Source organism: Aythya ferina (genome assembly GCF_964211825.1).
Source record: "Aythya ferina genome assembly, chromosome: 2".
NCBI lineage: Eukaryota > Metazoa > Chordata > Aves > Anseriformes > Anatidae > Aythya > Aythya ferina.
In genome coordinates, this window is record NC_140297.1 from 148,134,789 (window position 1) to 148,159,379 (window position 24,591).

General features: G+C 40.2%; 1 protein-coding gene and 1 long non-coding RNA gene across 3 annotated transcripts in view; one reads left to right on the plus strand and one right to left on the minus strand.

Annotated features, from left to right (window-relative positions):
* Window positions 1–2,551: 2,551 nt before the first annotated feature.
* Window positions 2,552–24,591, minus strand: part of MRPL13 (mitochondrial ribosomal protein L13) — a gene marked incomplete at its 3' end in the record, with an annotated part of 34,027 nt that continues 11,987 nt past the window's right edge. The window contains exons 5-7 of one of the 2 annotated variants that reach the window (XM_084507426.1): window positions 19,491–19,577; window positions 19,039–19,160; window positions 2,552–2,843 (exon numbers count right to left, since the gene is read on the minus strand). In XM_084507426.1, the coding sequence (XP_084363552.1) occupies window positions 2,819–2,843; window positions 19,039–19,160; window positions 19,491–19,577 (234 nt within the window). Of the gene's footprint in view, window positions 2,844–19,034; window positions 19,161–19,490; window positions 19,578–24,591 lie in introns of those variants that run through there. The other variant, XM_084507427.1, reaches the window with a different exon arrangement.
* Window positions 8,939–15,055, plus strand: LOC311430646. The gene is made up of 3 exons (XR_014688924.1): window positions 8,939–9,337; window positions 10,481–10,552; window positions 12,344–15,055. It is a non-coding gene; the product is annotated as an uncharacterized lncRNA (long non-coding RNA).

The window sequence follows — 24,591 nt, forward strand, 5'->3', positions numbered from 1 at the left end:
AACAAGCAACCCAATTGCTTGAGGATAACAAAGCCATTAATGTTAAAGCCGATAAATAAATCTTAAAGCGAGTCACTGAACAGCTTTGAACAACACTACTGAGCCTAAGCAACAAAGAAGGTTTTAAAGTAGAAGATCAAAACCATAGATACATCTAAGATGAAGTCACAGATTTTGAGTACCTGTAATCCAGCCCTACAGTGACATGGCCAGGCTGACTTGTGGCTCCCAGGACTGTGTTCCTGCTTGCCCCAATGAGCTTCGGGTTCACCTCTGCAGGGAAAGACATGTCAGCTTTTGCCACTGGCCACTGCCAGAAGCCTTAGCTTATGGGGAAAATGAGACAGCTGAGACAGCTGCATACCTTTACTGTGTTAATCCAGATCCCTTTCTAACCTGTTTCTTTTTTTCCCATTAGTTTGCTCACCCCTATCTCCCACCACTTTCTTGCAGAAGGTGAAAAGTGTACGATAACTTGGTGATGACCCTCCCGTACAGAGTATTGTGGCATCAAGGAAATGGGTGTAGCTAAGGGTACACACGTGCGTTTACCAGAGGCTGTGCTGGCACCCAAGTACAAAACTTTCACTGCATTATACACAGCGGTCAGAGTGCACTGCATGGTTTTGATAGGCTCAAACTCTGTCTGGGTACAAATGTAAGTATCTGTGTATGGATATAAAACAATCCAGTTCTTTTTTTCCTGAGAAGTTTAATACCGCAAAGCAATTGTTCCTTCCACTGCACTCCCCGCAGCTCCTGCAGCCACCCTGTCACCTGGGCTGGGAATTGGGGCAGCTCTGGCCCAGGGAGCGCCTGCTCCACAGACATGCACCTGACCAGGGCAGGCACAACCAGCCTCCATCCCTGCCTACGGGCAGTACCTGCAATGAATTAAGCAAATGAAGGGGCTGTCTGGGGGTTACCAGAACGCTCCATGTAGCATTGGGCCTGCGTTAACTTGTTGCGTATGCACTGGTAATAAAAAGTAACTGTTTGGTGGGTACTACCAAGATATAAAAATATTATTCAGGATTTGTATTATTTGCCAAAAAAAGTAAGAGGCGCACATATGGTCAACATTTTCTCCAGAATTCAGTCACTGTATAATCAGCAGTGTCTCATATTTTTCCAGAGAGCCGAAGAAAAGGAAGTTGCTGACTGAAGTTTGTAACACACAGATAGTTGATGCCACCCAGATATTAACTACAAAATATGTACTATGTCCTTACACAAAAAAGTGTTTATTTTATCTTTTACTTTTAAAAATGCTTTTAGTATTTAACTGAGTTTGGTTACCGAACTGGAAATTGAGTAGGGCAAGTTCACTGGGTAGAAGTATTTCCCAGGATAAGCCCATTCGAATACTAAAGAAATACTTATATGAAAAATAGGTCATAAATAAAGCAGTGGTTTTCTTCCTACACAATCCTTGTACAAAATGGACATAGTAAACACAAATTTTCGTCACTAAACATTGTAAAATTTGGAAGATAACGTATCAGCATCTTCTACTACATAAGTAGTAGAAAAATAAGTGATTCATTTATTTACACAATGACTTGGTTAAAGAATTACCTGCAGAAAGACAACTGTGATCTGGAAACATCTGGAAGAGAGAAACTTGTTCTCGGTGTAGCAGACAGTGTCGCCTGTGAAATGCATGCTGGCCTTGTTGAGCTGCTGTACTCCAGCAACACGTTCTGCTGGTACTGAAACGTCAATCTCCTGACAACTGAGAAACTCCTGACATTGTAAAGTGCTGCAACTTCTTTCCCTAGAGCAAACAGGTCTTGTGGAAGCACAGACTGATTTCCCGTTGCCTTTATTTCCAGTGCTGTAAGCACGCTGTATGGCACACCTTATCAAGAGATGGCCAGAGCTTCAGGATGAGAGATCATGGTCAGTGACCAATGCTTTTTTTTTTTGATCGTAAGGCAGAGACTAAGCTATAGGCATGCTGAGCAGAAAAACTCTTTCTAGAACACTGCTGAAGGCCAAGAAACTCCTACAGGACCTACAAAATGACCACCACAAATCACATCACCCTCTCATCCCAAGATGAGTATTTTAATATATTTCTTACATCTAACAGGACTACAATGTGCACACACGTTTGAGTATGTGCTCTGTTTTCTTTGAAGACTAGTGTTTTATTTTTTTATTATTTTATTTTTCAATTTAGTTTGGCTCCAGAAGAAGTTTATGCTCACCACCACCACAATATTTTCAGTGGGCATATTCACCTAAAAAGGTATGGAAACTGCAGGCCTGCACAGATGCACATTCAGCAAAATCTCACCATTAATTTCATACTACGTGCACACTCCAGGGTCTAGAAAAAGCTTTCAGAAAAACCATGCAAGATCACACAGCTACAGCAATAATAGGTTAAACAGGTCAAGCCACTGGTTTTCAATCCATAATTCACTGTCCTTACTGGGTGAAAATCAAGTTTTTCAACTTCTAGAGTGAGAAACCTAATTTCAAGAAACAAGGTGGTGTTTTCCCTGAGATGTGAATTAAAAAAAAAAAAAAAAAAGAGCAATTCTTTAAGAACCGTAATAAAACCCATTTAATTAACAAATAACAGAACGTACAACACAACGTACAGGTGATATTAACAGTGTAATACCCATTCTTAGCTGTTTCAAATACAATAATATTTATAAGCTTTCTTAATAGATTATGCCAGTACCTGACAAAAATATTTTGTATAGAAGAGATGTCTGAGATGCACAGATGTGTCTTTTTCCACATTAGAAGATTTCTTTTTCAAGGAGGAGACACATTCCTGATAGCAATTCTTCTTCCTTTATTACTTCCTTCGAAAATCTTTAGGTCTGGAAAAAGAAAAGTGCTTTGTTACGAAAATATATGGAAGCTACAGTGGGTTTGCTTTAAGGATGTAGTAATAGACATATCTATTTTTATTTCCGTATTCTTGTGCTCGAAGTTTTAGTGCTGCTGAGTATTTTCCAGATTACATAAAAAAAAAAGACTGAACAGATCAAGAAGTTTTTACTAATACCTCTATGAATGTACAGATGACATGGCTAGTGAGTTGATCGAGGTGTTTCTTACAACCCACTGCTACTTCCCTATGCAAAGCAAAGAGCAATTTTGGCTGAATGCAGCCTCAAAATAACTTTAAACACTTATACTAATTTGTCTCCACTTACATATGTATATATATAAAGTATATATATAATGCATATACTATATACATCTATTATACATATATAATCTTTGCACAAGATTTCGAGTTTTAAGGTAACAGCCCAACCACAACACCAGCAGAATAATTAAAATTGATGACAAAGAAAAATCTACGTTGGATCTTCAAGGTTCTGCAATCCTTCCTTCTTAAATAAAAAATGTGGAAAACATCCGAGCATCAGACTAGACTGCTCCTTGTAATCCTCTGCAATTTCCTCTCCAAGTGTGTCCCCCACTCTGCCTGCCATACATCCCCTAGCCATAGAAACTACGTTGTGCCTACAAGGCATGGGATCAGGCCAGATTATTATTTTTGTAAGAATATTTAGTTTAGGGGCGGGCTGGGAGTCCCTACACCTCACAGATCCTGGAAAAAAGCTGGGGCTCTGCCCTAACTCAGTAGCTTCCAACAGAGACCGGTGCAGGCTGATGGCCTCTGACGTGCCCTGGATGCGCTCCATGGGTGCACAGCACCAAGGAGCTGCTCGTCGCAGCACACACACAGCCTGCAGCGATACAATCTGCTGTAATACGGCAGCCGTGTGCTCTCGGCTCTTTGGATTGCTTCTCTCGGACACAAATTAAAAAAGGCAGATATGAACGGTGCCTCGCTGGAGCTATAAGAGATGCAATAGCAAGCTCTGTAGACATGTAATGGGATACTGCATTGGTGGCTTTTCTGTGAAGTTGAATGAAAACAAAGTCTGGACTGCAGGAGGAACTGCCATCTGCATCAGGGATCCAAACTAACTTGACACTGGTAATAAATTTTATCACTAATTTTGTTGATCGATGCAAATTAAAACCAGATAGCAATGGAATTTGGGAGCTCCTTCTGGAGACAGAGTTCAGACTGCCACAGAGAAGCCATACAAAAATCTCCTAATACTTAGTGAGTAATTAAAATCCTGCGCTGCAGATGTAGTATTCTTCAAACAACTGAATGATAGAATATCCTGAGTTGGAAGGGACCTACAGGGATCATCGAATCCAGCTCCTGGCTCCACACAGGACTACCTACGAAATTAAACCACACGTCTGAGAGCATTGTCCGAAGGCTTCTTGAACTCCAGCAGGCTCAGTGCTGTGACCACTGCCCTGGGGAGCCTGTCCCAGTGCCCGACCACCTCTGGGTGCAGACCCTTTCCCTAATCCCCAGCCTGACCCTCCCCTGTCCCAGCTCCATGCCGTTCCCTCGGGTCCTGTCGCTGTCCCCAGAGAGCAGAGCTCAGCGCCTGCCCCTCCGCTCCCCTCGTGAGGGAGCTGCAGGCCGCCATGAGGCCTCCCCTCGGCCTCCTGCATTCCAGTACCCTCTGCTGTTCCTCACAGGCCATTCCCTCTGGTCCTTTCACCATCTTTGGTGTCCTACTTTGGAGGCATACTAGTATTTTTTTTATCCTTCTGTGGAAGCCCTTTGGAGCCCCAAAATACACATGCTACGATACTACACATTCACAGGCCGCAACAACACTGAGCACACAGGGACAAGCACTCCTGTCAGCTGGCTAGCAATGCCGTGTTTAATGCACCCCACAGAACCATTCAGGTTGGAGAGGGCCTTCAAGACCACCAAGTCCAACTATCGCCCAACCTATGAGTCCACCACTAAACACGTCCCGATGTCCCTCAGGTACCTCCAGAGACGACAACTCCACAACCTCCCCAGGCAGCCCGCTGCAACGCTTGGCCGCCCTCTCCATGAAGAAATTCTTCCCAATATCTGATCAAAACCCCTCCCGCTATTTCAAGTGCCTCACAGGAAATCTGACGATTATATGAATTTTAAAGTGAAAAAAAATACAACAACTTTGCAGTATGAAAACCACCTTGTCTTTAAAGAATCATAAAATGTCCCTATCTCCTAGAATCCTGGATGTCTGTCCACGAAAATACTCCACCTTTCGTTAATCCCTGCATGCCAGAATATACATTTCACTACATAACACACGTTAGCAGTCTATTAGGAGAGGGGGATTTTGAAAAATTCTCAGCAGTGACTTAAAAGTTTTATCACCGCATCCACCCTAGACAGGTGAGCCAATGCTGAAGGATTTTAGAGATCCTGCATGGTAAAGACATCATTGTCTTGCAGCTCATATTTATTACTCTGATTTAGAGTCCTCCTATTTATAATTTTTCTTTGACTGGCACATCTAAAGCTTTAATCTGGAGTTACACTGGAGTGCTGCAGAGCTAGGGATCTCACAGTACTTTTTTTTCTGGGGTGAAAATCCTTTTTCTCTTGCTCGCAATCTGTATTTCAACCCTAATGCTCGCCTTAAAGTTAAACACAGAGAACACTGGCCTCAGTTTGCAGCCTTACAAAGTTAATGAAGCTTAAAGGCTGAATTCTCTACACTGAAACACTTGTGTGAACAAATATAAGAGTTTTTAAAGCCTTTTCTAACGTCACAGTAGGCTTTTATGCCAACTAGTCCTTGGCATTTGGAGGCCACAATCTCTGTGTTTAGAGTCCTTGGCACTAGGAGAGCTAAGCCCTGAAAAACACCGCGTTTGGTAAAAGTGTTATAAATACTGTCAAAGGAAGAATATGAACCCACAAAAACCTTGTCCACTCCGAGAGAATTATGAACCACTTGTGATAAACAACGGGTAACTGCTCATTGATAAAGTGCATAAATCTATGCAAGTGTTGTTCTTGGACGGTCGTACTCTCGTGCTTCCTCAGCAAAGCACTGAAGTCATGCATCTGGGACAAAGGAAATGGCATCTCCTTGAAGACATGGCTTGGAAATTCACCCATACTCCAGCCTTCACTCGTAGCATTCTTGGAAAAAATTGCTTGCTGTACATTGAGAGCAGACTCCAAAGAAAGGGGGATAACCGGAGGGAGTGTGTCTGGAGTAGCATCTCTGAAATCAATGCTGAAAGGCAAAGTATTATGGGTTCACTGAAAATATGCAACAGTAGGCTGTGCATTGGATGCCTGCCAGTGAAACATCAAAAAGATCTGTCCCACTAACATCTTATACTGCACATAAACATCCAGACAGGCCAAAAAAATTCTAGGCAAAATAGCAAATAACGTCCAATAATGCCATGCATCTCAGTGCTTCCCACACAAATACTTTACAGGTTAGAAAATGAAAACCTGTCCCCGAGGTCTGATTACAGATCTTAAATCTCTTATACTACCCAATCATTTTTCCATTCTCACAGCTAACAGAAGAGAAATACAGTTGATGTAAAACTCTGACTATCCAGTCACTGAGCCTTATAAAATAGGTAAACCTGTCTATTTGTGTAATTCAGAGGCTCACATTTTGCTACAGAAAACAGAAGGTTCCCAGGGGTCCCCACTGTAACAGCACTTGCTTCTTCCCAAAACTCTTCAGAGTTGAGGTAAGCCACATAAACCTTATCTTTTCATATGCACGTCAGCCCTACGCTCTTGAACATTGAAGAAATCAAATATACCAAGAAAGGTTTCCCATTTACAAGGAAACTGCTCTGTTCTGTAACCCACTTCAAGTCGTAACTCAAGCAAAATCGTAGATCACAAGCTAAGGTTTTCATGAGGAGCACTCAGTCTGGTTCAGTCTATTTTATAATCTGATTTCTCTTACACACACATATATACCACACGTCTTTGTAAACCAACAGTCTATGAAGCTTCTCAACCCCAGTAAGTCAATTTTTAGAGTCTTGCATTCACCTTTATTTTGAAAAAGACTTGTTATTCCTATCTTTTAATCAATGATAGGTGTTAATGATAATAGCTTCAGCAAGAGTTAATCCATTCTACAATATTCAGAGACGGTGCAATATCAAGAGTCTTTTTCCATGAATTAAAAAAAAATATCTGAAAATAAGTCTAATTGTTTACCGAAATAAGCCAAATGTCTCCTTAAAACATTAAAATGAAAGCTACATGCACCTACAATTTGTGTCTTTTCAGCCTCCACCATAACTCTTGCATTAGAGAAGCTCTATCACTGACAGCAGGATGCGGCTGTTGTATATGCTACATAAATCATCTAAGTTAAAAAAAAAAAAAAAAAAAAAAAAGGCACAATGCCACATCACGTTTCTCAAATTCATCCACTAGACTGTGGCCTTGTAACACTGCAAATTCATGGTTCTGTAGGAAGCAGACTAAAACTTAGGTTTAATTAAGAATTTAAATTATTTAACCCTAGATTATATAAGGATTTAATTATTTAAACTTTCAGAAATAACATGTCATATATAAGGGATTCTGAAGACACCTTATACATCAAGATTATTTCTAGTGATAAGAAACAATAGAACAATTAGAAAAACCTCACAAGCCCAAAACTGACTTATTGTCTCTCAAAAGGTGAGTTGGAAGGGGTAATTCAGATGTGCAAATGCTTCAGATACCATTCACCTACATACATAGCTTTAGTCTGGTCTGCCCTAATACAGTAAGAATTGCTTTTCAGACAAAAACCTAACAGTGTGTGAAATCTGCCTGGACACCAAAGAGAGAATTCCCACTGGCAAGCTTTAGCCTAAGGAGGTGAGCCGCTTCAAGTCATCTCGAAAGTCAGTGAAGAGAGGCAGGACCCATTTCTTTTTCCCAAAGGGAGCTTAAACTACCTGTGCTAAAGCAATACTGGATTTTGGTGACCATACCGTGGAAGAGCAACCTAAGTGCTTCCCTAAGAACTCCAACGTAGGCCTGTCCATGGGCTGCACAAAACAAGGCTAGCGTTATCGAGGCCAGTTCCTTGGTGTTCTTTATACCATTGCTGCACAAGCAGAATGGGAAGGCAGAAGTAATGGATGATACTTAACAACAGCCTTTTTGCCCGAAGAAATGCCCACGAAGCTGTAAGCCCAGGCTCTTAATATGGCAAACTAACCAGCAGTACAAAGAAACCTGTTTGCTGCAACTCTGATGAGATCCCTCCTCCCCCCCCCCCCAACAACAACAAAAATTCAATATTCTTCAACAAGACGTGGTATTTTTCTTGCCAAAAGGGACAAAACAAAGACCCTTTCCAAAAGTGAAATGTGTTCAACTTCCAACTCCTGTAGCGAACATTTATTTCCATCGAGCCCGAGCAGACTGGTCACACAGTTCCATCTTTATTAAATCCTTGTCAGCACATTCCAGGGAAGAGGTTTCCCTTTGCCTAGCAATGTTTTGAGGAGCTAAAACATCCTCAGAAAAAATAAAGGGGGTGGGGGGAATGCACGTTGTTGCTCTGTTTGTGAAAGCCAGATCTAAGTACTCACCGGTCTGTGTAATACTGGATCTGTCTCGATTCCAAAAATATACAGGCAGCCAACTTAATAGCCCAAAATCTAGCTGAAAACTTTGTAAGGCCGTCCTCACAGCAGACAGATGAAAAATAGCATTACTCGCCTTAGAGAATAAGGTTAAGGCTCTGCTGTAATACACAGTGTTACCTGCTTTATACGTAAACTGGTTATTTTATAATCCTTTACAGTATTTCGATTTTCAGAAAATTAAAAAAAAAAAATCTCAATTTTTAATAATTTAGAATACTTCTTCAAAATTATGTATTTCAACCCAAATTATTATGTTTCTTTGAGCTTTTAAATGCATTGATAACACTTCGTAATAGATGACGCTTTTCCTTTTGGGAGAAAATGTAGTTAACCTGCCTGCTATTTCAACCACATGCCAACGATAAAATATCTTCTGACAACAGAAGATTTTTTTTTTCAATCTCAAAAAAAAAAAAAAAAAAAAAGGATGCTTACCTCTCCATAAACAATCTCAATTCCAAAATAGTTCTATGTTGTATTTCAAAAAAGTTTTACAAAGCCAAATTTCACAGAGTCTTTACAGTCATTCATGCAATTGTAAGTATGTATTTGTGATTCCTAATTAGTATTTTCAAGGCAGCCTCTGCTAAGGAATAAGGTTGTCAATACTGCAGGAATGTCCTGCCAATACCTGCTCTTGACTCAGCAACAATGCACACCTGGCTGGGAAGCTTTGAAGATCTCAAATTGCATTTTTCTCTTCACCTGCAGGCGATTATCTCAACACTGGGGAACGTGACCCAGAGAGACAATGCTCCCTGTGCTTTCTGCAACCTCACCAACAACAAGGATGACTGTTCAGAAAGGACTGAACCTCGCACCAGCCCTGTAAAAGGTCAGTGCCTCACAGCCAACTAATGCTGCACGCTAATAAATTGTCACTAAGATGAAAGCAGTGGTGTGAAAGCAGAGGTTGAAAAGGTTAGTTGTAGGTTTGAATTTTGGTAAGGCTCCATTGCTTCTATGAATGAGAAAAAGCACTCCAGGTGTCTTGAAAAACAACGTAAAAACTAATAACCATCCTGTACTGAAGTACCTTCATCTCTTCCATTTACAAGCAATGCTTAGTACTACTTATAACTTGAAAAATCCCATGTCTGGTATGATTCCCCATTTATACTGATTGCCTACCAAAAAATAAAGAATCAGCTGTAACTCAAAGTTATCAAAATGTGGTAAGATTTACTGTTGCCAGAGGATTATGGTCTCTAGCTTCTATGATAGGTTTTTCCACTGGCTTGTTTCCTTTCTCTCTCTCTCTTTTTTTTTTTTTTTTTTTTTTTGTCGTTACTAAAATCTAGCTGCTTCCTGCGAAGAAGTGGAAAGCTCCCCAGCCAGCTAAGCGTACTACCCCTCAGAACGGCTGCAGTTTTACAGCAGCTCTGCACCATTTTCCTATACAGACGACAAGAACTGTAAGAACAGGGATAAAATCTCTCCAAACTTGTGTGTTTTACAGTTTTTCAGCCAAAGAAATGTAATTTAAATAGTGTTGAAGGTAACCAAAAGTGGTTCATACACACAGGGTCTAAGAGTTTATAAGCACGGTGTTTTCTAACAGCTTAGGGGAAGACCAATTAGTGAAAGGATCTGGTGGGTAGATCACCCCACTTAGTGTCTAGTCTTCAGCCAGCCTTTGATCCACTCACTCAGACAGCAGACACCTGTGAAGTCCTTCTCTGTATTTAGGGAATCAGTCCCAGGAACGTGGCATTAGTGCTAGCTGACGACAGGCAGCTGCACACCCTAGAGAATTTCTGCCTTACCTCTCGTGTCCCTTAATTATGGCAATTCTGCACAGGTGTTTCTTTAGCTTCCTCTGGTGCTAAAAGGCTACAATTAATTTGGTTTTGAATACAATTGCTACACAGTAAACACAGAAGAAAACTTGTGGTCTATCTGGCATACTTCTAAAGATTATTTTGCAAATATAATTATAAAATTTTCAGTATCTTAAGATTCTTTTTTTTTTTTATAGACAACCTTAAAGGACAGACCTCAACACAGAGCCAAAATTTACTCAAAAACAAGAGGAATATGTAGTTTTCAGGTACGCTTAGCAAGTTGTGCCAAAGTAAATAGCTATAAGGTAAATGCATAACTGCTGAAGGGAATTTCTGCACACATTTCATCTGTTTGACTAATCACACTAGTAAATCAAACCCCACGGATTAGATGTGGCTTTCATTCTCTCAAAATAAATTATGTAGTTACACTCAAACATCAACTGAGTGTGCAGCTGGGGGGGAGTGAAATTGTTTGCCTGCTCAAGATGTACCTACCAGCCCAGAGTTGCTCTATGCCTCTGGTAAAATAATCAGGGAAACCACCAATGGTATTTGAACTATCATTACATTTCCAATAGGCACTTTGACCTATTCTGAACTCTGAACTTCATGCTCCGTTTGGGGTCAAAATAACCTTTTCCATATTGGCGCAGTCCTCCCGCAGACTATGAGCTGAGTTAAGCATTTTTACAAATATAGCTTATTTTACTTAGAGATCTGGTAATAAGCTACCATAACAGAGGCCGCATTTAAAAACAAAGTAAAGGTGGCTTTTTTGGTACTCTAACATCACCTACAGTGACTAACTCCTCCGTGCGTATACAAAGCTTTAGATAAATCTTTTGTGCTCCTCAACTTCAGCTCAGGATTTTTCTATGTAGAACTTGCATTTGTTTTGATTTTTAAGAGGTCTACGTAAATCGAGTTATTTGACCCAATGTTAATATGTACTTAGGTAATCTTAGTGAGATGAGGAATGGTTTAATTAAAATTAAAAATAAGCTGCTTACAATCCCAGTTTCCCTAAAAACAAATTAAGCAGAACTGAACGAAGCTACCTAAGTGCCACTGATCCCAGATTTTGACCTGGATGATAGGAATTCTGTTTGCAAGATGATATGAATTCAATCCATGCAATGTACACGTAAACTTCATCTTAGCAAGATGATGCTTTTTGCAAGTGGAAGTGTTTTCTTTAAAAATATATTCTGCTATAAACTGTAGGGCTGTAGAAGGAACAGCACTGTACACTTGGCTTTGTCCAGAGAATTACGTTATTCTTCAAATAAACAGAGAAGTGGGTAAAGGAACGGTGAAACGCTTTCCAGACTTTCTGTCACCACCAGAAGCGAAAAAAGCAAATACATTTAGACATCTATAAAAGAGTAATTAAAAAAATTCTAATTCCATTTTCATCTGGGCAAGTAGTTCAACAGTATCATATACAGCTGTTCTCATACTGCTTGTCAAATTTCCATTAATTTAGTTTCTCCTTTTTTTTTTCTTTCATATATGAGATCAACAGATTTCAGGGGAAAGGGGAAAGCAGCTTTAGCATTTTCTTTCTGAAAGCCTCTTCAGGCAGCTGAAGTGAAACTTCAGTCACTCACTTATTAAATCTTTTACATTCAGCTCTACTTCTAGCTACAATGTAAGCTGCTCTCAGATAAAGGGTAAGAGAATCAGTAGTATCAGCTATTTTATACATGCTAGAGAAAAGCCAGTAATTAATTTTAACAGGCTGAACACTCTAAATATGGATTTGTCAGATTTGTAGGATGATTACGCTACTGACCCTTCTCAATCAGTATTGAGTTGCCTCCTGCAGTTAAAACCTATTGTAAAAGGGAGCAATTTTCTTCTTAAGTATCCAAGTGTGTGGCTTTTTGTCCATGGGAATTTAGATTCAGCTCTGGTAGCCTGAAATATGAGATATGGTTACCTTCAGCCTTCTGCTAAGCAACACGAAATTGTGGGATATTTTTATGCCCTTACTATAAAAAAAAAGTTACCAGTGATAATTCTCAAATTTTAATGGGGTTAATGATTTACAGCTAGTTACTGGAATTCCTACCGAGAACCAAAAAAGCCACAGAAAATGAACTTCCAGAGGGATTCCTCCAAGAGTACATTGGAACAGGACTGGGCTATATTGGCAGGAGAGCTTTTTCCTCATCTATCCAGTTTGTGTTTTTAGGAAAAACTAAGCCTGGCTCAGCTCAAGTCTTTCACAGAAGTTTGTGTTGGCCATCGCAGCTCTGATCACTGATACTTGCCAACCCTGCTCTTTGAGAGATGGGCACTCAATCCGAAGGGGCAGTACTTGTTCCTGTTACACAAACACCCAAGGTGAGAAGAAAAGCACGAGCACGGGAGGCACTGCACACACCAACCGCAGGCACTGCAGTTTGGACGAACTACGAAAATAGCTGGAAGAACACATTTATATACCGGAGAGGGTCCTTACAAAAGTAGCTCAAGACCTCACCATCTTTGGTGGAAGTCTTCACTGAGCTTCTTCAGATACTTGGAGTAACAACCCCCCCCATTCTTTTTCATATACCGTACCTTATATTTATTTCACCGTAGAACAAAAAATATTTTACAGATATTAATTTAAATAAATTAATTATTGGTATTAAATGCAAGTTACGAAGTGTGTGACACAGTCCACCACTGGAGATACTCCAACTATCATTTGTGTATCTAAAATAATGAAATTAACAGACAAAAAACTTCATGAAGTAAAACTGCAAGCACTGTATGACTTTCATAACATCATTTCAGCCACATAGCCAGGATATCTCAGGCTTCCTTTCCAGATCTTATTACCCATATAATATCTTAGATGTAGAGACTACAAATAGAAACTTTGACCAGATATTGTACAATTGGGCGAACCATATAACTATTGTTGCAGTTACTTTGTAAGACAGCAAACAGAAGGGGCAACTGTGGCTGAGAAGATCTCTTAATGTGAGAGCCTTTCTGTCTACCAATGCCTACAAAGCTACTCACTAGAAACATCAGCAGTAGACTTCAGGTTCCTAGGGTTGGCAAGGCTGGCTTTGAGGAAGACAAAGCCAGGGAAGAACTGCAGAAGGGAGTTATGACCATGATATCATTGGCACAGAACATGTAACAGGGTTCTCAGAGACATCTACCATTCCTAGGTGTCCCAACATGCTCGTGTTTCATCATCTAGAAACATTTCTTCCCCAGAACATGGCATTTTTCTGCTTCCAAAGGCACAGAGTGCTGCTAATGAATGAACAGGAACCTGTGTGCCATGCCACATGGATCAGCATATGGGTGACAGTGTCAGAACTGGGACTGTGCCCAGCCCACACTGCTCTGCTGAAATGAATTTATGGCTTCACATCAGGCTCTGCAACCCCCTACCTAGAAGGGGGCCAGGAATCAGGCAAGTTACTCAAACATAAACATTAAGAAGGTGTTTGGTTTTCTTAAACCAAGTTTCAGAGTTTACAATACCTCAAGTTTTAAAAATGTCAAAAGCCTGCAAGGACTTCTTTTCCAGAAAGACAAGTGAGAGGCTGTCTGGCCTGGAGCGAGGTCCACGGAGAGCTCCTATAAAGCCTGGCAGGAGAACAGGCACTCACTATGCACACCAGCAACAGCCTGAGAGCTCTCCTGGAAGTCAGCATGCTCTGCTTCCTCAAGGGAAACTCTTAGGAGTGTATCCATCTAGCTAGAACAACACAGAGGTCTTCTATGTATTTGGTAACATTTTTGTCCGAGTGATTTTAAAAGGCTTCTTCAAAACTAAATTTCCTGCCTTTAGAAGTTTACTGTCTGAAAACATATCTATGCAGTCAGCTAAACAACTTTTTAGATGGCATTTAATGGGAAAATTTACACATAAATCTGATGTATTCCTGCCTTTAGAAGACAGGTATGAAACGTAACTGTTTGTTTAGTCATACACGATTGGTGAATTTTGTGATGGTTTCTGTTTGAAGCCCATTAAAAACCATCTGATCTGAAACCTCAAACACCCTTGAAATAATGGTTCATTCACGGTAAGAACCTGTGGAAAAAAAACTCAGACTCGGTCAAAGGAACTGGTTTTTGATCTTTCTCCCCTTTAAATCTGCCTGGAAAGACACAGTTTCACTTCCCCGCACCTACAAGGTTTTTCACCACTGTTATTTCAGACCTCTCTCCATCAAAGATCTAAGAGGGCAGCTCTGCACCATTTGGGAAGCCGACTGGTTCAGGTTAAGGCTAAAAGGAAAGAATGCTCAAATAAAATCCCTCTCACTGGAAATATTCAGAAATTCCCTGTTTTCACAGAGCAGAAGCCAGCCTGCTGTCCCATCATGAACTGTGTGGCACCGGAAGGAGGAGGAGCGATGGGAAGACTGTCCCCTCCGAAAAACACAAACTGTTGGCTAAGTTTCCACACTGAGACCTCTGCTTTCCTTAAAAACCATTGCTCCATGGCTCAACTTGGATATTGTATATTTGTCTACAGCATCAGTCTCCAATTACAGAAAAATACCCTTTAAAAACCATCCGTAGCAAGACATTTTAATAAAAACGCAGGTAGAAAGTCGATTGAAACCGTGAGTAACACTGAGCATGTTCTCCTCACACTCAGAACGAAAATTATTTACGTACCACTTCAGATTAAATAGAAAAAGGCTTCTTTCTTCCTAATGCTAGCAACTTCTTCCCATGCACTGAATTTGTATTTGTTTCCCATTATCTGTCTTATGACTTTTATATTCAGTAAGGTACATTTTTGGGGAATAAGTTTTAACACAAAACGTTAAACATTAGTTTTCTTGTCATAATTGTACTTTCCTTTATGTCCCTAAATACTTTTTATCTAGCTATGGTTTTAATTTGGTCTTTTCCACTGAAGGATACAGCTATTTTTAAAGGGATAGTATCAACTAAATCTTTTTCTTCTAGGAAAAAAAAAAAGAAGGCATGACACAAAGAATCTTCCTCTCCTTATTTTTTAATCACTTTTCATTCTCTTGAACCTCTGTCTTTTGTCAAACAGTGGCCAGTGGCTGGGTCAGAACTTCATGAAGGATAGAAACAAAAATCACTTAAGGCAGAGAGACTTATTAAAACCATCTGAAAAAAAAAGTACAGTTTTTATGAACCCTAGATATTCTGGTTAATCGTAAGTTCTGCTCTCACTGATTGGAAGCTACCAGTGAGCTCTGCAGAAGCTCACAGACCGAAGCACACAGCAGTAAATGTACAGCCCCTACATATCCCAAATGCAGTTCAAGTACAGGACACAGAGAACAAGGGAAGGCTATTTGTTCATCTTTGTGCTTTGTGCTCACACCCGTACTTGTAAGACTCTGTTAGAGAGTAACAAATGAAAAGCTGAATAGGCCTAACACTCCTGTTAATCCATACTTTGGGTTTTTTAAACACAGATTATTAAAATATTACTCTACTATGTGTGTCTGTATAATTCATAAAAGATAGAGAACCATATAACAACTTGCATCGGAAGGGACCACAAGTCCCCCCCTCAAATCAGGACTAACTTCAGCATCATATCAGGTTGCTCAGAAGCTGCACAGCCAAGTTGTGAGCATCTCCAAGGCTGGAGATTCCCCATTCTCTCTGGGCAGCCAGTCATCTGGGAAATAATAAAATCACTCAGAACCTGAAGATAAAGTCAGTTTTGCAATCCAAAATACAGATGTGTTAGTGCAACGTTTGCGTTTTAAGTCCTGTCAGTGTTTGAGAACAGCTGTTTAAAAAACAAGAACAAAAACCAAACAAACCAATGTTCCCTTTTAAAACCCCTCTGAAACAATTTTGATGTTGTTCTTCAGTACACCACAAACTGCAGATTATCCCATTTATACAGCCTTATTCCATCTTAACTTCTCTTTTGTTTCTTGTACAAAGCTGCCTACAGTAACTTGTCCATTTTTTGACTCATTTAAAAAAAAAAAACACATTCTCTTTGCTATATTCCTCTAAAAAGCTGACACCATTAAAAACAAACAAGCATGTAAATACTTCTATCTTTGTTGCTTCTACAGTCTTTGAAAGGAATAAAGCGCACACGACTTCTTCCATGGGCTCCCACTGGCAAAGTTCAGAGCAGAGTTTCGTACAGCTGGGTATTTATACAGCCTTCCTTTTAGTGCCTTCACTGTAAAGCTGTCTATGCTAATATCCTCCAGCTGGCACTTTAACGAGAGAACAGTGACTGCTATGATTCACAGTAAGTCCCCCTTTACAGACTTCTGTGTTTTACTTACCAAATCAGAAAGTTATTTCACCAAATTTGCTCAATCCTCTTATTTCACAACGAGAGTCGGATCCCACTGCACTGTCAGTGCTGCAGAATGACCGTGATACTTCTATTCCCTCAGTCAGGAAGAAAAACATGATTGTTTTTCTCATTAGTCCAGATTGGAAACTCTGCCCAATATCAAAGTGAGCTGGAGGTTAAATTTGAGCTCATCTGTTTGACAGCAGTATCCGACATCTATTATGGGCTGGTTGCAGGCCAGGACAAGAAGCCAGAATTGGAGCAGTGGCAACACCGATGCACCCTGAGGCTAGTGGAGAGATGGGAGATAACCACTTCCATTCTTCATCTCTCTGCTTGGACTTAGTAGTTCCTTAGAGCAGAAAAGAAGGTATGAGGAACACAAAAGCCACACAGGGCAAAGGAACAGCAGCAGGGTTAGTTATGTCCTCTTGCCTTTTGAACAGGCCCTAGCTAGGGCAGCTGGCTGAAGGGGAACCCAGTGCTCTGACACACTCTTGTTCCAGAGCTCTTTGTTTCCCCTCTAGGTCCTCCTATTCCCTGGTTCTTCTCACCACAAATACCCACTGAAGTCACCCATTCATCCCACAGAAGCAGCACTATGATCACACTTGAAAAACTTCAAACCTGAGGCAGTTGGAGGGCTTCTGTGGCACCAGCACTGCCCGACCTCCGTAACTGGCATGGAGGAAAAGACTTTTACAGAGAGCACTTCCCCAAAACTGATCAGGATGAGACTGCAGAGCAAAGAAATGGGGGGAGAGGGAAGCCTCCTCAACGCTGACATGAAATTATTAGGAGACTTAATTTGACAGGAATTACTAAACTAGAAGGCATCAGGTTCTCAGCCACATACAGCTATAAATCAACTCAATAAGGGTGGCCCAGCGCTGAGAAGATGAACTCATGCAGATTACAGCAGTGTGTGGGAACAAAGAAAAGCATTTCCAACGCTCTGGTAGCGTGTTTTCTCTGATGGAAGGGACACTCCCAATTAGCTAGTTCAATTTAAGTGCCAAATTCTTATTCACTGCTAAGTTATCATGTAATTATCTGTGTCAGCCTAAGTACTAAAGACAGTTCCATGAGAGTACAGTACACCACACCGCGCGAGCAGTTCCTCAGCTGTACTCTAACGCAGTGCAGAATTCTGCTCATTTGAGCAGAGTTGGAATTTCTTCAGGGTGAATCCAATGAGATCTCACAGGAACCATGAGATAGATCTCTGTGTTTTCAACTGCATCCAGTCATTGTAATAAAACCAATACAGCAATGTGCATGCTGACATAATTGGAAAGAAAATCAAGATCAGTCTACCTATGTCCACCCAGAAGAGGTCTTAAAGCATTACTGGACTTCATCCCATTACAGCAGAGGCTGCAATACCGAGGAGCCTCAGTCTGAACTGATGCACAGGCTTTATTTCAGCATCTTCTGGAACCAGGAGCCTAATTACAATGTTTTTTTTTTTGTTTATTTTAATTACATTTTTGAAAGTATTACCCAGGAAAAGTACCACAAGATGTAACTAATTTCCAAAATCATCTTCAGCTGTCAATGTCCTTCCTTAAAAGACCTAAGCCAACCCACATTAAGCAAACACTATCACAAATGAATGCCTAGAGACCTGCAGACCACACTTACTTTAGGTGTCTTCCATATAACAGTTGGCAGATGTTTAAGCTTTCCTTACCAAAAATCCTATCAAATTCTACATGCTGAAAACAAGCAGAAGAGCACAAGTCGGCCCTGCTTGTTTGGAAGACAACTCTAGTCCATTTGCTTCATTCCCACTCTCTGGCTTTGACATTTAAAGGGAGCCCAGTATTAGGGCTCTCAGAATGACCACAAGAAAAAGATCACACTAGTACCAAGCAGAAAATGTCCCAGCTATAATGCATTATTTTCATTATTTTCAGGTTGACTCATGTGGTGGTATAAAACAAACCACAAACACTCAATATGCCACACAACTACTGTGGAACTGGTTTTGTGCACTGAAAATAAATTATTTATCAAAATAAACATGTGGTATGATCCCTGCCAAAGACCCATTCTCCAAGGTTTAGTTCAGCAGAATTCTTTCCTTTCCTCTAGAGAAAATCTGAAAATTCTTTAATAGATTTTTTTTAATTAAAATGAATCACTCCCTCACAGTGTTTCCTTTGGCTATGACTACCAGTTGACAACTCAAGTAGGATAACTGAGTAAGCATTTACTCAACTATATTTTCATGAAGATCAGAAAAGCTTTACTTAAAATAATTTTTTTAGATTTAAAAAAAGGCAAGAAATATGAAAAAATTGGCACCGCCCCCCAGTATGAACATTCTTTGCTTAACTGACCTCCTCCCACCAAAAAAACGTGGCACGAAGAAAAAAAAATTCCTTTTTTGTTACTCAATGTAAGAGCCAACACAGATTTTTAAAATGGACGCTTGGACTGAATAAATACTAAGATACTTACGGAGTCCAAACCCTTGGAAAGGCAGCGATTTCTTCTGGTGTATATTCATCTAACCTCCTGGGGACTGCACGTGGCTGAGGAATCTCTTGGAGAAGATTCTTCTCTATATCTTCTGGGATAACCTGTGGTGAGCAAGAACAGTCTTAGCTGCCTGATGGTTTAGAAAACACCTTGCTCCTTCCCAAATCCAGACCAAAATTTATCAACCCTATTGCATTCTTCATGTCACACGAAGCCTAAACACATAAAACTATCTCATGCGTGTCTTAGATCTCACAGTTTTGTGTCATAAAGAAAAGAGCATCAACATATACAAGTATTTGTAGATACATAAATAAAAAGCGGCTTGATTTTTCTTAATTTACCTTATGAATAAAGCTTTGCTATTGATAATGATCCCTCTTTACCTTCAAAGGAAAAAGGAATGAACATGTAACTGTGTGACTACTTACATCTTCTGGGAAGAGGTGCAACCTCTGCATCATAGTTCTTCTCTGGAGGTTTTTTGGAAGCATTCTATAAACAGCTAGCTTGACGATCTGAGGAAAGAGAACACAGTAACAAAAAATCAGACCACCTACAAATAACATGAAAAAGGCAAGCTGTGTTGCCCATTCTGCTAGTTTCTCAACCTCTTTTCAGTCAACTTCTTCCACGCTGAGAAACTCTGGCACTACATTAAGAAAGCATTACAGGCTTACTGTTTTGGAAGAAGGAACACTTACTCTCAGTTGTAAAAACTCTTACTCTAACAGTCACATTGAAAATTTCTGCTTTGAAATTAGAGCTGTATTTTGCATTGTGGGTGACTGCACATAATCGTGCAACTTGAAAAGAATTAAGAGGCTTCTATTAACTCCTTATTTTAGTATTGGATTATACATTTATATAAAAAATCTCTCCTGGTTTTGTCTGGGATTGAGTTAATTTTCTTCCGAGTAGCTGGTATGGTGCTGTATTTTGGATTTAAAATGAGAACGATGCTATAGCACGCTGCTGTTTCGGTTGTTGCAGGGCAGCGCTCACCCAGGGCCAAGGACTCCCCAGCTCCTCGTGCTGCCCTGCCAGCGAGGGGCTGGGGGTGCCACAGGAGCTGGAGGGGACACAGCCAGGACAGCTGGCCCCAAATGCCCAAAGGGACGTCCCACAGCACAGGGCATCGTGCTCAGCAGTGACAGCTGGGGGGACTGGTGGGGTGCCATCGTCTCACTGGGTATCAGTCAGTGGGTGGTGAGCAACTGCATTGTGCATCACTTACTTTGTACACTGCTTTATCATAATTCTTATTTTCCCTTCTTTTTCTGTCCTATTAATTTGTCTTCATCTCAATCCACAAGCTTTACTTCCCCCCCTCTCCCCTATCCCACTGTGGGGAAGGAGAGATGGAGCAAGCAGCTCTGTGGTGCTCAGCTGCCTGACAGGCTAAACCACAACACCATCACTGAAAAAAAAAAAAAAAAAGGAATTAGGCTCTAACAGATTTACCAAGTGGCCTCAGCATTTAGTTTAAATGTTGTTATTTGCTGTGTTAGATGTTTCTGTAAGAGATGATATAACAAGATGCAGCATCATGATCATGCTGTACATATGTATGATTTATTCCCTTGCTATTGGTTCCAGATGAACAAACCCACTTTTGAGCATCAGGAAAGAACAGAATTTGTGCATCTACGCTAGATGATGCTTGTAGAAAAGTAACATAATTCTTTATGATTTCTCTTGGACTCCAATATAGATGGCTGTAATTTAAACACGAAACACAGTGTTTAGGACTCCAGCCAGAAGGGGAACATTTTTGTACATAAAACAAGGCACGCAAAGGTAGGAGACAGAAGGGGCTTTAGGAAGGGTAGCACGTCATTTAGGAGTAGACCAACATACAATTTTTCAAGCAGAAGTAAACCCACTCCACCTGTTTTGGATTCCAAAATTAGTGAACACTCAGTTTGGCCCCAATATTTTTTTCATTTTGCTATTTGTAGGTTGGGGACAGAACTTAAGAGAAAAGAATGTTGTCTTAAGATCCTCACAAACATACACTATATGCCTTGACAAACTCTGAGGTCTTAACATCATGAAGATTTTTGGATGTTATGCTGCCAATACCACAGATCTGTGGACAAGCAGAATGAACTGAGATAACAGAAGCAATACATCAGGTCAGGCAGGGTAATCTATAGCGTTGATACATTCTCTAATAAAAACTAATAACAACTATTAAAAAATGTAAGACGAAAGCTAATGTTTTAAAGATAAAAACCATTCATGTTTTCACAGCAAACCACAGTTTGTTGTCAACACATCATGTGACAAAGGTAAGATAGAAAATAAACCTTCACTGCATACGGAAATATGAGGTGAGACACAGGAACGCTGCAAGAATACATGTGGATATTACCAACAGCTCATTTTGAGCAGCCCTTTTGCCATAGTAATTCTCATTTTGTACACTTATTTGGCTAAAAAGAAAATAAAAACAAACACAAAACACAGAAAGCAAAATTCAAAATATATTAGGTCTAAAACAATGGGTACAGAAGCTTCATAACATGTTGCCTAACGGTAGGGATTTTTTTCTTTATCTAAAAATTACTTAAGATTGTGACAGAACCAGTGTTAGTTCATTAAGTAACGATCTCCACGTATCTGCAAGTCACATATTGCACATTTGACCCTGTGCATGATTTCACTCCAGTAAAGAGACTTCAAAATACTTCATTGAACGTTATTAAATATTTAACTTCTTCAAGCAACCGATGTTTGTGCCAGATTTTTCATCTTCCTTGCAGCATGTGGCACAGACACCTGCTGGAACAAGTCAGTGAACTAGACGAGCTGCTGGTCTACTCTGGTTGTAGACACACCTGCTTGATAAATCTGATCCGATTGCTTTTCTGTTAAGAAACATTAAAAAAGAACAATCCAGTTGTAACAAGGTGTCTACTAAAAAGTCACTCTGGAAAAGAATGACTGATTATTTTTTTTTCCCCAAGTTAAACAACCAAGAAATATTTTTAATGTGTAGTCACTGCAGAACTGACAACCTCAGGGGGCAACAGGCTAACATGGAAGTGTTTTCACTTTTTTTTCCACTGCTAAGCAGATGATACCAGCCTGCCTGATACCCAGCAGGAAACTGGACTTCCCTGGCATAGTCTCTCCCACTTCCCAACTTACATTTAACTGAGCTTAATTACTGTCAGAGGAAACAAACTTACAACTTATTAACTAGACATTGCAAAGAGCTTCCTTTTTTTTTTTTTTTTTTTAACTTCATCTTTTTATGGTAGTCTTTACCATCTGAGCCACTTGAAAACATTGCCATTTGTATGTTACATCAGTGAAAAGAACAAGAGAGTGACAATGCGGTGGTTTTACCCAGCTGGGCAGCAGAGCTCAACCACAACCACTCTCTCACTCCCCCTCCTCAAAGGGAAAGGGGGAGAAAATATGATGGAAAGGGCTCAGAGTTGAGAGAAGGACAGGGAGATCACTCAACAATTATCATCACAGGCAAAACAGGTTCAGTGCAGAGAGATTAAATAAACTTATTGCCTATTACTAACAGCCTAGAGCAGTGAGAAACTAAGAACAAACTAAAAACACCTTCCACCAAATTCACCCTCTTCCACCTCCTCCCCCCAAGCAGCACAGGGGAATGGGGGCTGCAGTCAGTCTCTGACGCCCTCAAGATCCCTCTCTGCCCCTGCTCCCTATGGGGTCCCTCCCACGGGATGCCGTCCTTCCCGAACTGAGCCTGTGGGGGTTTTATACATCCCACCCTTAAAATCCAGTTGATTTCAGCGTAACTTCAAATTGGCAAAGAGGCCTCCTCACGGTTCTCACTACAACCTTGATGTTTAAAACTAACGCGTAAAGTTTTGCAGTTTATTCAGTTGTGGATTCCTGCTCCTTTCTCTCCCCACTCCTTTATCTTCAGTACTTGTAACCTGCAATATAGCATGTCTTCCTAAATATTCCCTCCTACAGTTGACAACGCATTCTCCATCAGGTAAAGGCATCTGCCAGTTGGCAAATATCTTTATCCACCATCCAGCAGACGTATAACTCCTTAACAAACACCAGAGCTTTAAGATTTGGGGTTTAAAGTACTGGGATGCTGTCTGCCCGAACTTCTTTTGAATTACAAAATTTCTACTGGTTGTACTTCAAATTGTCTTCTTGAATATCACAATACTTTTTTTCCCTAAGTTGGATAATTTATATATATACACAGCACAGACATGCTTTTAATCACACACCACAATGTCACGTAATACTGTTTCCAATTTAAAGGGCTAATATAGCAGGAAAAGAATGTGGTGTCACCTCCAGTAAAGCACTTGCACTTTCAGTCTCTTCTTTACTGTGCTCTTTAACATTGCATGAGTATGAAGAAATCAAAGAACACATTTATCTGAAACACTGAATGAGGCTCCAACGTTCAATGTCTGTGTTAGGCTTTAGCTCCCAAGCAAACTGCAGACTATACCTGGTGGAGACCAACTTCTGGGGAAGATTCTTTGCCAGATAAAACATGCTTTAAAGAAGGAAATCAAGAGAGCTAGCCTGCTCCTGGTCCTGAGAAGTACAAAATAATTGGCCAAAGTTCTAGAATAAAATCTGCCCCGACAACTGAAGTACAATAACCACCAGGAAGCATCTCTATATAGAACATGGAAAGGACAAGGCCACTCCAGAGAATGATACAGTGGGATTATTGACAGGCCCTAGTGAAAAAAAACACTAGAACAATTTCAGGTATTAAGTTCTCCAGAGATACAGTTTGACGTTGTATCTTCCTCCTACCAGTTCTTTGTCTTCTGGTCTGTAGAGGATATTGTTCTTTTTCACTACATGTATTATAAAAGAATAAGGAAGAATAAGGAGAACTTCACCTAGCCACTTCTACAGAGTCACACGAGTAGTATGGCAAAAGTGATCGCCCTTAATACTGCCATAGGAATAATTGGGTCATAGGTGAACTGAACTTCCACTGCATGTCATCCTGTCTTCCACCTGCAGCACCTAAAAACATAGAAGTTTCATTTGTTCTTTAAATTAATATCTATACCTTACAAATTCATGTAAGAAATGGATTAAGATTTATTTTTTTAAACAAGGAAGTATTTATTTTTGAAGTCAAAGACCCACCCAGCTGTAAGTCTTACTTAGATGTTTTAAGATACTGGCTTCCATACAACAGCCCCCCTCTGTGCCAGACTAACTTCAAAGTCTGGATTAGTAAGCATATGCAAGTTTTGCTCTACTTAATTAAAAAATAAACATATTTATTTAGTGCAAGAAAACGCACTACGCAGTGTTTCAGTAACAGGCTTTATGTATGTACATACCATTGTATCCATGATGTTTTACTTTCCTCTATGGAAAGAAAACAGGCTTTCAAACAGCAGCAGCAAGATTTAAACATATTTTCTGTCCAAGTTTTTCTTCAGAACATTATTATGCAGATGTAACGGCAAGCCTATACATGTTAGTGGTTGCTAAAGAGCACTCAAGAGGAGAATGGGAATGTTTTAAGCCCCTTCAGAC